The sequence below is a fragment of the Neomonachus schauinslandi genome, chromosome 15 (genome assembly GCF_002201575.2).
Source record: "Neomonachus schauinslandi chromosome 15, ASM220157v2, whole genome shotgun sequence".
In the NCBI taxonomy this organism is placed as follows: Eukaryota; Metazoa; Chordata; class Mammalia; order Carnivora; family Phocidae; genus Neomonachus; species Neomonachus schauinslandi.
The window spans coordinates 47,423,167-47,440,381 of NC_058417.1; the positions used below are offsets into that span (position 1 = coordinate 47,423,167).

The window sequence follows — 17,215 nt, forward strand, 5'->3', positions numbered from 1 at the left end:
TTGGATTAACTTGTAGTGAAGTAGGGGATACTGCATTTTTGCTGAAGGTGAGCTGTTTATGTCCTGAAATGTGAATGCCTCTCTTGCATCTAATGCTTAACATAGTTTTGGTTTGACCAAGGTGCTAGTGAGCATTCCAGTTAGCTTTCTAAAGAGAAGAATTTTGCCTGCTTACTATGGCCTTTCTTGTGTAACTCTGGCTCGTCTTGGGTTACATGACTTTTAGTTACAAGGAGATCATGTGTGATGCGTGACTGTTCAGCACATATTGCTCTAAACATAACTCACTGCATTTTCTCCAGTGATAGTTTGGAACTTCGGAAAATATTTTAAGGGCAGCATATTTCAAATATTTGTGGGGTTATTATCAACCATTTCATTTACTCAAAATAAACAAGGCAGGTGCATTTTCTTAAGACGTACGAGAAACAGGGGACCAACAATAGAAACAATAATGAATTTAAATATAGTATATATAATAAATTCAACATTTTGTTCAATAGAAATTTGGAGATAAGATATGGAGAACATTTTAGTATATTTTTCATCACTTCAGATAATTTAGATGATCATAGGTAAGTAGATTTATTTATTAGTAGTGAGGTTTTCTAAAAGTGTGCAAATGGTGTGCCAACAAATTTAATTTCAAAATACATTTTTTTGGCTGTGCTGTAATATATGCATTATTATTTTACACAGATTTACCTTTCTAAGTTTTTAGAGCTTTTAGATCATTGTCCATTTCTGGGCACAGATTTTAGTCTGTGCTCAGTTAAAGTTTTAATCTGCTTTGATAAATGTGTAATATAATAAGTTATATGGGAGGGGAAAAAAGCATGCAATTTTAATTTTTTAAAAAAGTAAAATTTCACCATAATTGTATTCTCATGATGTGAATCCAAAGCTTATTTCTCTTTATATTCAGTGTATGAACAAGAATTAATTTAAGAACAAAGAGCTTCTTGGACATCAACACAAACTTCCCTGTTAACTAATTTTAAGGATTATAAATAATTCATCTTTTCAAGTGTTTCCCCACCCCCCTTTAAAGTGGTATACCACAATTAAAACTTTTTGTAAAAGAACTTAGAAGAATCTGGATTAATTTTTAAGATATTCTTTTGATGTGTGGTTTTTTTTTTTTTTGAAATCTAGTTACTGTGTGAATATATTGTGAAGGCACCTCATAGCCCTAAGCAGCTATAATAAACAGTCATTACTTAGAATTGAGAACTCTAGCTCAGCTGTAACATAAACCTTTCCTTTGAGAGCAATAAAGCACTACCAGAAAAGCACACAAAATTCTCATTACTCTGAATGACATATATTTTGTCCTCTTTTCTGTCTTTTCTGTTTTCTTTATTTTTCCCTCTCACTCTCCCTCTCTCCCTTCTTCCTTTTCTTTATTTCTTCCTTCCTTCTTCTCTTTTGTCTTTTGTCTTTCAGGAAGCTCATTCCAAAAAAATCTGCTGTTTCTTTGGATGACAGCGACATCGAAGCTCGCCTTAATAGTTGGAATCTTGGGGTAAAAACAAAAGTACTTTATGTATGTATGTCACTGTAGGAGAATTGTATTTGGAAAACATCTGAACTAATTCTACTTAGTGAATATTATCAGATGTCAGCCATTTAGTACTGTGGTAGTACTGTGGGAGATGGACTTTGAGTACAGGAAAGAGAAAGAACATTCCAAAGAAGCAAAAACAGTCCCTGCCCTCAACAAGCTGACTTTCTTATTGGTGAAATAGGAGATACACACATACATAGTTAAATAATAATTGAAGATAGTACATGGTAAAATACTAAAATGAGTTAGAAAGTAGAATACTAAAGTGGAGGGCAGGGAGGGAAGGACTTGGAGAAGCAAGGTCATTTCAGTTAAAAAAATTGGGAGATTTCCTGGATGAGCTGCCATCATGGGCAGCAGTTTTCAGGTAAAGACCGAGAGGGGCCTGGACGTATCCAGATAGGTGTGGAGGTGGAGAACTAGGAAGAGAGAGGCATGAAGAAATGTGTGTGGTGTAAGTCAGCTGTCACAGTTGGATCTTTGGGACTTAAATAGTGGATTAGGGGGGCAACATTAATCAGGCTGGATTGTATTGGAGCTTTGAATGCTAAATTGAGTGGTTGAGCGTTTACATTTTAGGCAATAGTGAGCCCTGGACGTTTATTTTTTCCTTCCACGGTCCACTTTACATGATGCCGTTTAAATGCTTTGAGGAAATGAAAAGGGGGTTAGAACAATTTTTATCGCATTTTGTTATTAATAAAATAATTTGTAATTTGAAAATTTGAAAAATATAGAAAATCAGGAATAAAGTATGTTTGAAAATCTTAACACTGAGAGATGGTTTAACCTTTTGCTATATATATTCTCCCCTCCTTTTTTTTCCTGTGTGTATTTATAAAACTAAAATTTAAACAAAACATAAATACTATTATGTGCTGTTTTAAATTTGCTATAATTTTATAATAGTTCTATAAATATGAATATTAACAATAGCACTAATTTTTCTTTTGGATGGGTATTCCATAACTTATTTAAGCATTCTGCTATTTTTGGACATTTCAGTTGCTCCCAGTGTGTGGCTAATATAAGTAATACTGCACTAAAATTCCCTACAGAATCTTTGTATACATATTTGGTTGCTTTCTCAGGTTATATCCCTTCCTGGTACATTGTCCCCAGAAGGTATATACCGGTTTATTCTCCAACCAGCAGTGTAGAGGATTGTCTATTTCTTACTTCTTCACTGACATTAGGGATTGTTATTTTAAAAAACCTAAAACCCTTCCTACTAATAATGGTCTTTAATGAAAGCGGTGCTTTCGGAAAATTGACTTGGTGGCATTTTGAAGGTTATACTAGATGTGAATAGAAATTGGAGAAAGGGAGCCAATCATCTTTTTGGTATTTGTGGTGAACTCCACAATAGTGTGATTTCTGTGAAGATGGAAAGTGTTGAAAGAAAAGACATTTCAAAGAGGGTCAAGGATGCTAGTGACTGATAGGTGAGCTGACCGGAAGGGCACCTAAAGGCTTCCTTCTAGGAAATGGGAACATTGGCTCTCTGTCAGTTAACTGTCAGATGGGGGAATCCATCTGAAGGGTTACAAGTTTCCTTTTAGACTGGAATCCATTTGAAGGGTTACAGGTTTCCTTTTAGACTGAAGAGGTGGTCTGACGAACTGGGGAGGTCAAGGTTTGGAGCTTCATGAGACTCGAGGGCTGGAATCCTATTTCGTAGTCACGCTGTTCGAGGTGGTGGCTGCACCCAGAGGCTGGATGGCCAGTCTTCAGGGGACAGAGTAAGGACAGCTGACTCCTGCAAGGGACATGATTAGAAGGTAGGGAATGGATAAGAATTTAAAGCAATATGAATCTCCTAGCCATTTTGGGAGCATGTTAGTGAAAGAGAAGAGAGAGAATTAGTAACAAGAGGGGAATAGTAAGTCAAAAGAAGCACATTGTTATGTTTGAAGGCGGAGGGGAAGCTGCCCCTGAAGGGAAGGCCAAGTTATCAGGGTGGGAGAAGAGCATAGGAAATCCCCCAGAAAGACAATGTTTTTGATATTTGCCAGAAAGCAATATCAAAGTGAAAAGTGAAATTCTGGGCTATCCTTTTAAACTTGCCTTTGGCCTTAGCCATTTGAGACTTCTGATGTACATTTCTTAGCGCACACAGTACTTTGCCTGATTATTTAACTGTTCAGAGGATTAAAATTTTCATTTGTATAATAAAATTAAAATAAAACATCTAAAATATTTTGAGGTAATGCCTTAAAACTAGGTGTGCCTGGGTTTTGTTTCACAGTTCTGTTGTTCAAAGAGTGCACTAACAGTGTAAAGTATGAAAGTCTTGCATTTGTATATATTTATAACATCTATACATTAATCAGGCTGAACTATATCTTTTGATCACAGTAGAATACTTTAAGAATCCATTGTATTAAAAAGCTTAGATTTTAGTTTGCTTTGATTTTAGTTTTGTGTGATGGATTTTTTTTTCTTTCTTCCTGTGAATGATCAGTTAATAGTAGTTAATTTTAGTGTTCTACACCAAGGGTACATTTTTTATATTGCTGGCATGACTTTCATACACCTTCATTCAGATGCATTAGATGTTCTAGAATTTGAATTTTTTAGTTTTTGTTAAAAATACATTTTTCCCTCAAATATATTCTTTCTTTCTTCAGGAGTGTGTTAGTTTTTTTTTTTTTTAGGAATACATAATTCAAGTAGAGATTTACTTATTAAACCTAGCAATTAAATTTTCCTCCTATATTTTTTTCTTACTCTTTAAGCTTTTTAACCTTTAGTTTTGGGGAAGCTTTCTTACTCTGTCAATATAATTGATATATATTTCATGCTTAACTATCTTTATGTACATTTTTCTCTTTTTTCTTTTTTCTTTTTCTGAGGCCCTGGTGGGGGGCTGGGAGGAGGACTTTCCTGGGACTTCCATCCTAGTCACCTGCCCACTCCCACTGTGGGTCCACATGCTGACTGCAGTCTCACCCCTACCAGGAGCAATGGAACAGTGAGAACTCTTTGCCCCTTAGCCCCAGAGCAGGATCTGGGAGTAGTGTGGGATTTGTGCAGGAATAGTTCTCAAGACAGGCAGTGGGAGCTGGGCAAGGTCAGCAGGAGTGAGTGTCCCCCAGATCCTGCAGGTAGTTCCAGAGGGTGGACAGCACCATAGAGTCAGGCAGACCCACCTGGAGGCCAGGGGCCATCTGGGAGGGGTGAACCTTCCTGTCAAGGGCTAGGGGACGCCTGTGAGGTGTTAGCAGGTAGGAATGTGCCTTAACTCTCCCCGTAGGAAGCCTGGCTGGTCTACTCACTGGGGCCTTCCCCACTGGGGCCTGTTGGGAACTGTCCTAATCAGGCACTGGGGCAGCTGTGACGCTGGTCTAGTAAACAAAAGAGGAAGAGGAGGACAAAAGAGTAATTTGAGATGAGCGGTTCCAGGAGAAGAGCTGCCCAACTTGCTGCACCACAGAATTGCAAGCTAAATAAAATGGTTGTAGTTTGAAGCTGTGAAGATTTGGGGTAATTTGTTGTGTAGCAGAAAGCTGATTGATACAGATACTACCTGATGGTTTTCTGAGGTGACTATGCTAGTTTTCATCCTCATCAGCCAAGGGCCAGCTCCCATTTCTCTACTTTCTCTTCAGGCCTTGGTATTGTCAGTTAATGTTTTTTTACTTAAAAAAATTTAGTCATTCTTAAGAGTGGTTAGTGACATTGCATTATGTGGTTTTCATATGTTTTTTCCTGGTGACTAATACAGTTAGGTGACCTTTCAGATGTTATTGACAGTTTAGATGGCCTCTCTCAGAGTGAAGTGCCTACTTGTGCCTTGGTCAGTTTTTCTGTTGGGTTGTTTGCCTTTTTCATATTGATATGTAAGAGTTTTGTATCTATTCTGGGTAAGAGTCCTTTTGGAGTATTATAAATATTTTCTCCTATTTTATTGCTTTCCTTCAATCTCTTACTGGGGTCTTTGAGAAGAATGAACAGAAAATGTACATTTTAATGCAGTTCATTTTCTTGTTTTTTCACTATGTGATTAGTGTTGTTACATGTCCTGTTTAAGATCTTTGACTATCTTAAAGGTCCTGAAGATGTTCTTCTGTGTTGTCTCCTACCAGCCCTGTTGTTTTATTTCATTTATTTATTTTATTTGTTTATTTTTTAAAGATTTTATTTATTTGAGAGAGAGAGAGAGAGAGAGCTCGTGAGAGAGAGCACGAGCAGGGAGGAGAGGGAAAAGCAGGCTCCCTGTCCTCAGGGAGCCCAACACGAGGCTCCATCCCAGGACTCTGAGATCATGACCTGAACCAAAGGCAGACGCTTAACCGACTGAGCCACCCAGGCGCCCCACTTTTTCTATTTAGATTACATACCATCTGGAGGTGATTTGGGTATATTAGTTATAAGGTAGGGTGTTAAGATTTATTTTTGTCCCTTATACATATATGTGGGTGACACTCCCATTTATTGAGAAGACTATTCCTGTCGTACTATAGTGTTATTTGTCTCATAAATCAGGTGGTAGTACATGTCTGTTTCCATTCTGTTCCTTTGGCTTATTTGCTTTTTCTTGTGCCAAGGGACTATGCCTTTATATATCTGTATTTAATTTGTGCTCACTAAATGTTTGTTGAAATGTAAGTAAACCAACAAATGAGCCTCCACTTGTAGTATTATTTCTGAGGAAAAACTTTCAAGTTCTAAAATGTTGACTTAAGAAACATTATTTTGGAGTATAATTGATTTGACATTGAGGACTGAATTTATTTTATGCTATTGAGAGAATTTTGGCAGTTCTGACTGATGCCATGACTTAAAAACATTTATTTTAGTTGTGGTGCTAGTAATATATTGCTTGAAAATGTCCTTTCCTTTATTAAGGCAGCTAAAATATCAGATAAAATGTCTTTCTATTTTTCTGGAATCATAGAACATCTTTAATTGGTCAACATTAGTCTATAAGGGTATTTGATCAGTTTGACCAAAATCCTGAATAATCCAAAGAGATAATCTGACAGAACCCTTTGTAACCAAATAAATTGGCTAAAACACCAAAATAAAATGTCAAAAGCCAGTCTTCATTAGAAACCGGCATTCAAATATCTGTATTTCTGTCTAGTTTAAACTATTACATATTTTGTTACTGTGATTCTATTTGCTCTTTAAACAAGAAGTATTTGGTCATGTGATTCATTCCTGTTATTGGAACTTAATTTTTTTGGCTTTCTTTTCTCTATAATATTTTGTTAGACTTTAATGTTTCGCATAAATCCCTTTTATCTTCCATTTTGGACATTCTTTATTGTGGTCTTCTTTTTTGAGGTATTATGAGAGAACAAGAAATTCTCCAAAAGAGCATGAAAAAAGTAAATGTTAAGACTGTTTACAGATTGCTTCAAGTCCATTTACTGGTGGATTACAAAGTGGGAACATTTAACTTCAAAGCACATCTGGCTGCTGTTATAAAATCAGAAAATAGATTGCTTATTTCTCCCAAATAGACGCAAGAACATGCTTTACTATGGATAATTCTCATTACATATTCAAAGTGGTTATGAGACAAACTCAATGTATTGTAAATGAACAACAACAGAAAGATTTATACTTGTTTATAGTGTTCATTGTTGCTTTTAAATATTATAATAGACTTTTTCTTTTTTTTTTTTGGTCAACTTGAGCAAGAAAATTTATGGTAACAGAATGAGTCTTTAACTTCTGTATTTAATGGCTTTTAAAGATGCAGAGGATGAAACAGGAGTCACTTCTGCATAGTTGAAAGGCTACATTGTAATTAGCTAAACCAATATTTTGTACTCTGCTTATAAATGTAGAGCTGTGTCAAAATAAGTCACAGATGGTTTTCTTGGCTTTTGGTTTTAAATTTTAAGCTTAATTAGAGCTTGAGCATCTTTGAGAATTCCGTCTCCCCCTTCCTTTATTTTTCCCCTTCTCTTTAATTCTGCTTCATGAATTAGGGTTTTATATATTTGCAGATTTGGGTGTATTTTTGAAGAACTTACTTTCTTGGCTGGTTTTCTCCATTCCAAAAATAGAGAATGGTTACTTACTTTTCATATATATACCTTCAGACAATAAATATTTATTGAGTGTACTTTGCTGCCTGCTGGAAATTTGCTGCCTCTGTTTTTCAAAAAGCTGTGTATATAGTACAGCGTTATTTACTAAAGAATGTGCCTTTCTCTGGTATGATATTTAAGTGGGTTTTATTATTATCTCTACTTAATAAATGTTTCCCAAAGTGAATGTACTAATTCATACACCCACCAGTGGTGCACCATCTAGAACACTTTTATTGTCAAATTTTTAATGTATACCAATCTGGTGGCTATAAAATGCCATCTCACTGTGGAATTACTTTACATTTTCATATTTTTGAAAAGATTGCCCATATATTCATATGTGTATTAGTCATTCAAATTTCATCAGTAGAATGTGTTTCATGTTTTTCCCATTTAAAAAAACTTGTTCTTTCTTTTATTACATTTTAAAGACCTTCTTTACACATTTTGGAGACCGATCATTTGTGCAAACATCTCCCAGTTTATGGCTTACTTTTTCATTTTATTTATGATATCTTTTTTGGAGAGAAGTTCCTAGTTAAATTTATTAATTTCCTTTTTGTTTATGCTTTTTGTTTTTATATTTCTTGTTTAAAAAATCTTTTCTACTTTGAGGCCATAAAGTCATTCTTTCTTGTTTTTTTTTTTTTTTTTAGAGAGAGAGAGTGTGAGAGAGTGCACACACGTGCACGCGAGCGGAGGGCTGTGGGGTGGAGAGGGGCAGAGGGAGAGAGAGAATCTTAAGCAGGCTTCATGTCCAGCATGTAGCCCCACAAGGGGCTCAATTCTCACAAGCCTGAGACCATGACCTGAGGTGAAATCAAGAGTTGGACTCTTAACTGATGGAGCCACCCTGGCACCTCAAGTCATTCTTTTAAGTTGTCTTCTGAAAGGTTTTATGGTTCTGCTTTTAATTATAAGTATTTAATCCATTGGGAATTTATTATATGTGGTATGAGAAGGAATCAGATCTCATTTTTTCCCCCACTTATTGAACACATCTTTATTTTCTCAATAATTTGCAGTGCTAGATTTTTCATGAATCATGTTCTCATATTTTTTGAGTTTCTAGTACTTTCTAGTTGGTTCCATTGACTTATCTTCATTACTGTTAGGTTTTTTTTGTTGTTGTTGTTTTTTAAGATTTATTTGTGAGAGAGAGAGAATGAGAGAGAGCATGAGAGGGAGGAGGGTCAGAGGGAGAAGCAGACTCCCTGCTGAGCAGGGAGCCCGATGTGGGACTCGATCCCAGGACTCCAGGATCATGACCTGAGCCGAAGGCAGTCGCTTAACCAACTGAGCCACCCAGGCGCCCTGTTAGTTTTATTATATCTTTGTAAGTCAGCTCCACCTCGATTTTTTTTCTTCAGGCATGTCTTGGCTATTCTTGTCTATTTATTTATATACATTTTATAATGAGCTTATGAAGTTTTACAAAAGCCCTATTGAGATTTTGGTTTGGATAAATTTAGTCACTAGATCAAGTTAAGGAGAATTGTCATTTTTACAATATTGAGACTGTCCAAAAACATGGTTTCACATTTATTTCATTATTAATGTTTTTCAAAAAAGCTGAATTATTTTCTCCACAAAGAGCTTATGTGTATTTTCTTAGATTTACTTTTAGGAATTATATATTGTTTTGTGATTAAAAATGATATCTCTGTAAAATTATTTTCTTTTCCTAGATGATTTTTGTTAATTTGCAGAAATGCAGCTGACTTTTATGTATCAATTTGGCATCTCGCAACTTCGCTAAGCTCTTATTTGGTCAGCTCCTGTTTAATATCTTTCTATTTTCTGTCTTTATTGGTAGTGTTCTTTATGAACTTCCTGAGATTATTTAGAAGTTATACTTGAATACTTATTGTCCCGCTGGTGGAACATAAACATCATCAAACATTGACCTGCAGGAAAGTGGTCTACCTCAAGTGGGTTGCACAAAAAAACCTAATGAATGAAAGTGCTGGACACAGGGGAGGCCAAAGGAGGCCCATATTACTGTTTTCTTCTATTTCGAGGCCCATATTACTGTTTTTTTCAAAGCCATGAAATAGAAGAAAAGTAATTCCTACTATTGACAGGCTTTGATTTTGATTTTCTGTTTTTATGGATGTTGGATTCTTTTTGTTGCTGTTGTTCATGATTATTGATGTTAGATTTTTTTGAACAAGCAGTAGCCAGTGGCTGTATGGGATGGATGGCTTGGGTAGCTTACTTTATTTCTTGGTTTAGGCAGGCCTTCTTCTCCCGCTCCACTGAAGTTCAGTTTCTTTAGTAAGTTCTGCCTTTTTGACCTGTCATCCTCTGCTTCTTTGCTTCTTTCTTGTTTCTGTATGGTTCTTTTTCTTCAGCTCCTTCTTTCTTTCCCTCCATCATGGACAAACTTCCTCCCAAGGGGCCTCTCTCTACTGCAGAAGTGGTTCCTTCCTAAGAACCTTCTCTGGTTCTTTACACTTCTCACACCCTTCTTTTGATTCTCCTGTCTCCAGCACTCTGATCCATCGGGTTTTTTGTACGACCCAGGAAAGGTAGATCACTCTCCTTCTACAGGTCAGTGTTTGATGACATTTTTTTTTTTTTTTTTTTTTATTTATCTGAGAGAGAGAATGGGAGACAGAGAGCATGAGAGGGGGAGGATCAGAGGGAGAAGCAGACTCCCTGCCGAGCAGGGAGCCCGATGCGGGACCCGATCCCGGGACTCCAGGATCATGACCTGAGCCGAAGGCAGTCGCTTAACCAACTGAGCCACCCAGGCGCCCCAGTGTTTGATGACATTTATATTCCAACACCACTAGGATGCTGAGGCACTTCCTTTTTGTTCCGTGCTGTCACTCTGGTTTGCCTCAGGATCTAATTCTGCTGATCTGTGATCTTTCTTTGGCCACTTACATGTGAATCGAGGGTTTTAGTAATCTCTCCTTGTTATGATGTAGGCATAGGTGATGGGTGTTTTTATGTGCTCTCTTTGTTGATCTGTATGGGTGTTTGGAGGATGGGGAGAGAAAATTAAATTCAGACAGTTGCCATTACTTTACAGGAATCAGCCTTCAGGCGAAAGAAAATTGTTTTGTAAATTACGCCTTATCTAGGTGCTAAAATACAGTAACTTCAGATCTTATCTGTTGCTATAGAGGCTTTTATGTTTTTTAAACATGAATAGTCAGTTCTATTTTTAATTTCATTGCCTCTGTATTCTTTGATTAATTGGTCCTTTATCCATCCTTATCTTTATTATCAACTTGGGTATGGATTGTTTATGTTCTATGATTATGAACTATAATAAGTCATTTGAGGAGCTTTTTGAAAACACAGTGAGATTTTGGAGGAGTAGATTCTGATAATATGTTTGACAAAGTTTGTCGGTTATTCTAGTTTGAAGTCATGGTTAGTGTTGTATTTATATTCTTGTACATTCTGAGATTATGTTGTAAAGTGTAAGTTTAAGATATCAAGAGATTAGAATTCCATGATAATGATTTTTAATTGTCACTTCATTTGTGAATGAAATAGTTGGGATAATAATCAGTGTTTCTAATTTATCATATAGTATATTCATTCAACAAATATTTCCTTGAAAGCCTACTACAGATTAGGTATTGTGCTAATTACCAGAAATAAAAAATTGAGAAGTCATTATCCTTGCACTTATTGTGCATAAAGACAATAGATGTGGAGACATACTGATAAACACTTAGAATGTGCTATGAGAGATACATAGGATACTTTAGGAGCTTGATAAGAGGGTGGGATCAGGTACATTTTGCCCCTTCCTCCCTTCCTCCCTCCTTCCTTCCTTTCTTCTTTTTTTTTTTTTTTTTTTTTTTTTGAGAGAGAGAGAATGAGAGAGAGCAAGCACATGAGAGGGGGGAGGGTCAGAGGGAGAAGCAGACTCCCTGCCGAGCAGGGAGCCCGATGCGGGACTCAATCCAGGGACTCCAGGATCATGACCTGAGCCGAAGGCAGTCGCCCAACCAACTGAGCCACCCAGGCGCCCCCCTTCCTTTCTTCTTAATGAGTATTTGTTGGGCACCCATCACCTGCCAGGCCCTGTGGTAGATGCTAGGGATGGTTGGGTTGTGACAGTCATAGTCTGTTTTCAGAGTTTACACTCTTTTACAGAAGATAGATGTTTGATTATAAAAGGGTACTATCTGAGTAGGAGGAACTTAATTAAATTTCTTGGGGAAGAGTCTTGAGTAAGTGACTCAGATTTGGGAGAGAATGTAGTGCTTTTAAAGGTAAAACAAGTCATTTAGCGTCCTTGGAATACAGGGCGTACTGAGGGGGTAGATGAACCTGAAAGGTAGATCCAGGAGGAGTACCAAAGGAATTCTCTACTCCAGTAGTTATTCTGGACGTGAATGTAAGCATTCATGCTCTGAACCTGCCTGGCTGTTTAGTAATTAAATTGAGACTTAAAAGACGACTAGGTGCATGCTTGTAGGGTTAGAGGGGCACAGAGTGGTGCCTAGAGGTAGAGAGGCACAGGAAGACTACCATATTTCAGTAATGTAAGTCATCCAGGGTTCTGGGAGTAGGAAACGTGATGGGCGGAGTAATGGGAATGAAGCTGGCAGTTAGGCCATGAGAGGATCACGAAGGTGCATTTCTGTCTGCAGAGAAGTTTATGTTTTATATTTTATTTGTTAGTGGGCTACTAAAAATATATTATGCAATACCGATCCTAAAACAAACTAAATATTAAGATACATAGGAAACATTTTTGTTTAACAGCTTAATTCTATACTTTATCAAATAATAATTAAAACTCAAAAATAATGATTAATAATTAATAAAATTATTAATTTCGATCTCAAATTTTCAGATAGAAAATCCTCGATACCTGAGACAGAAGCCAATCCCAGTTTCTCTGGTAGGTGAGAATTTCAGTGGACTTTTCCTATGGACAGGTTTTTTTTTTTAAAGATTTTATTCATTGAGAGAGAGTGAGTGAGAAAGAGAGTGCATGTGCAAGTACGGGGAGGGGCAGAGGCAGAGGGAGAGAGAATCCCAAGCAGACTCCACATTGGGCATGGAGTCCAGTGCAGGGCTTATCTCACGACCCTGAGACCACGACCTGAGCTGAAATCAAGAGTTGGGCGCTCAACTGACTGAGCCACCTAGGCGCCCCCTTATGGACAGATACTTTTAAATAAAGTAATTATTAAGTCATTTACAGAAAAGAACAAAAGTACACATTACGAGGCATAACAGTCTTATTAATCCTATCACTTGCAAGTGAATAAATCACTTTTTTCTCCAATGTTGGTATTATTTTGGCATGAACTTCAGGCAATTTAGAGCTTCCTTTTGGGTTAAGGGTAATGCAGGCCAAAAAAGTATTGAATAACTCTTACTCATTCAACAGATGACTCCCAAATTCAACCTGAGAAAATCCAGCTGTTTCCATGATGAACATCTACTCTCTCGAATGCATGAGAAAGAGGTAAGATTGAGATATTTCTGATATATCGAATAATGAACACAGTTTTTGTATTTTGTTAGTATGAGTTTTCAGGTCTGAATAATCATGCACAGTAGGGAGAGGTTGTCTTTGGTACAAATGTAAAATAATGATGCAGGGTAGGTAAGGTTTGTTTTTTGTTTTTTTCATGTACATCTCCCACTTTGTGAGAGTGTGCTGAGGGGCTGTCTCCTGACTATCCATTCCTGCTTGTCGGGGCCTGGGGAGATGGCAGTTTTCAGAAGCAGTGTCTTTGACCTCAGCGAATCCCTCCATCCTGCCTTCTAGTTTCACTATTTTTACTGTTTCTACTATTTAAATTGATCTGCTAAATTAAGCTATGCTATGATTGATATATAACATAATATACTATCTTTCTTTGGTCATTTGAAAACAGAATTATCCAAGAGGTTTACTGGTATTTGTTTATTAGTTAAAAGCATAAACTATGGAGTAAAGAATACCTGGATTTAAATCCGACTTATTTGCTCTGTGAAAACGGACAGATACTTGCCCCTTGTCTAATTTGGGAGATACCTGCTTTACAGGATTAGTATGAAGATTTTATAGTCTGTAAGTACCTATATGCTTCACATGTAGTAGACATAAAATGAAGGTGAATTTGATGATTTTCTTTTTAAAATTTCTATTCTAGGAAATTTGAAAGCCATCATTATTATTTTTATTTTTGCTTATGACAGCATTCGAGAACTTTGGTCATCTGTATGGTGTGATAGATTAGGAATCTGAAAAACGATATCCTTAACTTGCCTTTACCATTCTCTAGTCATATTAGCCAGGGAAGTCAAGAATATTAGTTTAGTTTTTGCTTAAAGAGAGGATAATTACTGATGTCACAGGGTCATTACCAAAATTAATGAGAATAATGAATATGTATGGAACTTGTAAATGGTAGTTTAAATGTACAAATGTGAAAGATGTTATTGGACTTAGATTTAATGATTTTAATAAATTTAATTAAATAATTTTATATTTCATTATTTTTTCTTTTATTTTAATGAGGATGCTTCTAAGAATTTTTAAAATTTAATTTCAGTTTGGTGATTTTCAACATGAAAGGGTTTTCTCACCACCCTACTTATAAAATGTCACAAAGAACATTGATTTTTTTTGCTTAGATATTCCAAACAATAGCATGAGCATATAATTTAAATTATTTTTTAAATTTTTTACTGTTATGTTAATCACCATACATTACATCATTAGTTTTTGATGTAATGTTCCATGATTCATTGTTTGTGCACAACACCCAGTGCTCCATGCAGAACGTGCCCTCTTTAATACCCATCACCAGGCTAACCCATCCTCCCAACCCCTCCCCTCTAGAACCCTTAGTTTGTTTTTCAGAGTCCATCGTCTCTCATGATTCGTCTCCCCCCTCCAATTTCCCCCCCTTCATTCTTCCCCTCCTGCTATCTTCTTCTTCTTTTTTTTTTTTCTTAACATATATTGCATTGTTTCAGAGGTACAGATCTGTGATTCAACAGTCTTGCACATTTCACAGCGCTCACCATAGCACATACCCTCCCCAGTGTCTACCACCCAGCCACCACATCCCTCCTACCCCCCACCACTCCAGCAACCCTCAGTTTGTTTCCTGACATTAAAAATTCCTCATATCAGTGAGGTCATATGATACATGTCTTTCTCTGATTGACTGATTTCACGCAGCATAACACCCTCCAGTTCCATCCACGTCATTGCAAATGGCAAGATTTCATTCCTTTTGATGGCTGCATAATATTCCATTGTATATATATACCACATCTTCTTTATCCATTCATCTGTCGATGGACATCTTGGCTCTTTCCACAGTTTGGCTATTGTGGACATTGCTGCTATAAACATCGGGGTGCACGTACCCCTTTGGATCCCTACATTTGCATCTTTGGGCTAAATACCCAGTAGTGCAATTGCTGGATCGTATGGTAGCTCTATTTTCAACTTTTTGAGGAACCTCCATACTGTTTTCCAGAGTGGTTGCACCAGCTTGCATTCCCACCAACAGTGTAGGAGGGTTCCCGTTTCTCCGCATCCCCGCCAACATCTGTCATTTCCTGACTTGCTAATTTTAGCCATTCTGACTGGTGAGAGGTGGTATCTCATTGAGGTTTTGATTTGGATTTCCCTGATGCTGAGCGATGTTGATCACTTTTTCATGTGTCTGTTGGCCATTTGGATGTCTTCTTTGGAAAAATGTCTGTTCATGTCTTCTGCCCATTTCTTGGATTCTTTGTTCTTTGGGTGTTGAGTTTGATAAGTTCTTTATAGATTTTGGATACTGGCCCTTTATCTGACATGTCATTTGCAAATATCTTCTCCCATTCTGTTGTTGTGTTTTGGTTTTGTTGACTGTTTCCTTTGCTGTGCAAAAGCTTTTTATCTTGATGAAGTCCCAATGGTTCATTTTTGCCCTTGCTTCCCTTGCCTTTGGCGATGTTTCTAGGAAGAAGGTGCTGTGGCCGAGGTCGAAGAGGTTGCTGCCTGTGTTCTCCTTTAGGATTTTGATGGACTCCTGTCTCACATTGAGGTCTTTCAACCATTTGGAGTCTATTTTTCTGTGTGGTGTAAGGAAATGGTCCAGTTTCATTCTTCTGCATGTGGCTATCCAATTTTCCCAACACATTTGTTGAAGAGACTGTCTTTTTTCCATTGCACATTCTTTCCTGCTTTGTCGAAGGTTAGTTGACCATAGAGTTGAGGGTCTATTTCTGGGCTCTCTATTCTGTTCCCCTGATCTATGTGTCTGTTTTTGTGCCAGTACCATACTGTCTTGATGATGACAGCTTTGTAATAGAGCTGGAAGTTGGGAATTGTGATGCCGCCAGCTTTGCTTTTCTTTTTCAACATTCCTCTGGCTATTTGGGGTCTTTTTTGGTTCCATACAAATTTTAGGATTATTTGTTCCATTTCTTTAAAAAAAGTGGATGGTATTTTGATGGGGATTGCATTGAATGTGTACATTGCTCTAGGTAGCATTGACATCTTCACAATATTTGTTCTTCTAATCCATGAGCATGGAACGTTTTTCTGTTTCTTTGTGTCTTCCTCAATTTCTTTCATGAGTATTTTATAGTTTTCTGAGTACAGATCCTTTGCCCCTTTGGTTAGATTTCTTCCTAGGTATCTTATGGTTTTGGGTGCAATTGTAAATGGGATCGACTCCTTCATTTCTCTTTCTTCTGTCTTGTTGTTGGTGTATAGGAATGCCACTGATTTCTGTGCATTGATTTTATATCCTGCCACTTTACTGAATTCCTGTATGAGTTCTAGCAGTTTTGGGGTGGAGTGTTTTGGGTTTTCCACATAAAGTATCATATCATCTGCAAAGAGTGAGAGTTTGACTTCTTCTTTGCCGATTTGGATGCCTTTTATTTCTTTTTGTTGTCTGATGGCTGTGGCTAGGACTTCTAATACTATGTTGAATAGCAGTGGTGATAGTGGACATCCCTGCCGCATTCCTGACCTTAGGGGGAGAGCTGTCAGTTTTTCCCCATTGAGAATGATACTCGCTGTAGGTTTTTCATAGATGGCTTTTATGATATTGAGGTATGTACCCTCTATCCCTATACTCTGAAGAGTTTTGATCAAGAAAGGATGCTGTACTTTGTCAAATGCTTTTTCTGCATCTATTGAGAGGATCATATGGTTCTTTTTTTTTTTTTAAGATTTTATTTATTTATTTGAGAGAGAGAATGAGATAGAGAGAGCATGAGGGGGGGAGGGTCAGAGGGAGAAGCAGACTCCCCGCTGAGCAGGGAGCCCGATGCGGGACTCGATCCCAGGACCCCAGGATCATGACCTGAGCCGAAGGCAGTCGTCCAACCAACTGAGCCACCCAGGCGCCCGAGAGGATCATATGATTCTTGTTCTTTCTTTTGTTAATGTATTGTATCACGTTGATTGATTTGCGGATGTTGAACCAACCTTGCAGCCCAGGGATAAATCCCACTTGGTCGTGGTGAATAATCCTTTTAATGTACTGTTGGATCCTATTGGCTAGTATTTTGGTGAGAATTTTTGCATCCATGTTCATCAAGGATATTGGTCTGTAATTCTCCTTTTTGATGGGGTCTTTGTCTGGTTTGGGGATCAAGGTAATGCTGGCCT

At 37.3% G+C, this 17,215-nt stretch overlaps 1 protein-coding gene across 1 annotated transcript in view; it reads left to right on the forward strand.

Moving 5' to 3' along the window:
- CEP112 (centrosomal protein 112) overlaps nt 1-17,215 on the forward strand; it is a 409,030-nt gene that overhangs the window by 36,385 nt on the left and 355,430 nt on the right. The window contains exons 5-7 of the mRNA XM_044921845.1: nt 1,451-1,525; nt 12,446-12,493; nt 12,989-13,066. Of these exons, the coding sequence (XP_044777780.1) occupies nt 1,451-1,525; nt 12,446-12,493; nt 12,989-13,066 (201 nt within the window). The remainder of the gene's footprint in view (nt 1-1,450; nt 1,526-12,445; nt 12,494-12,988; nt 13,067-17,215) is intronic.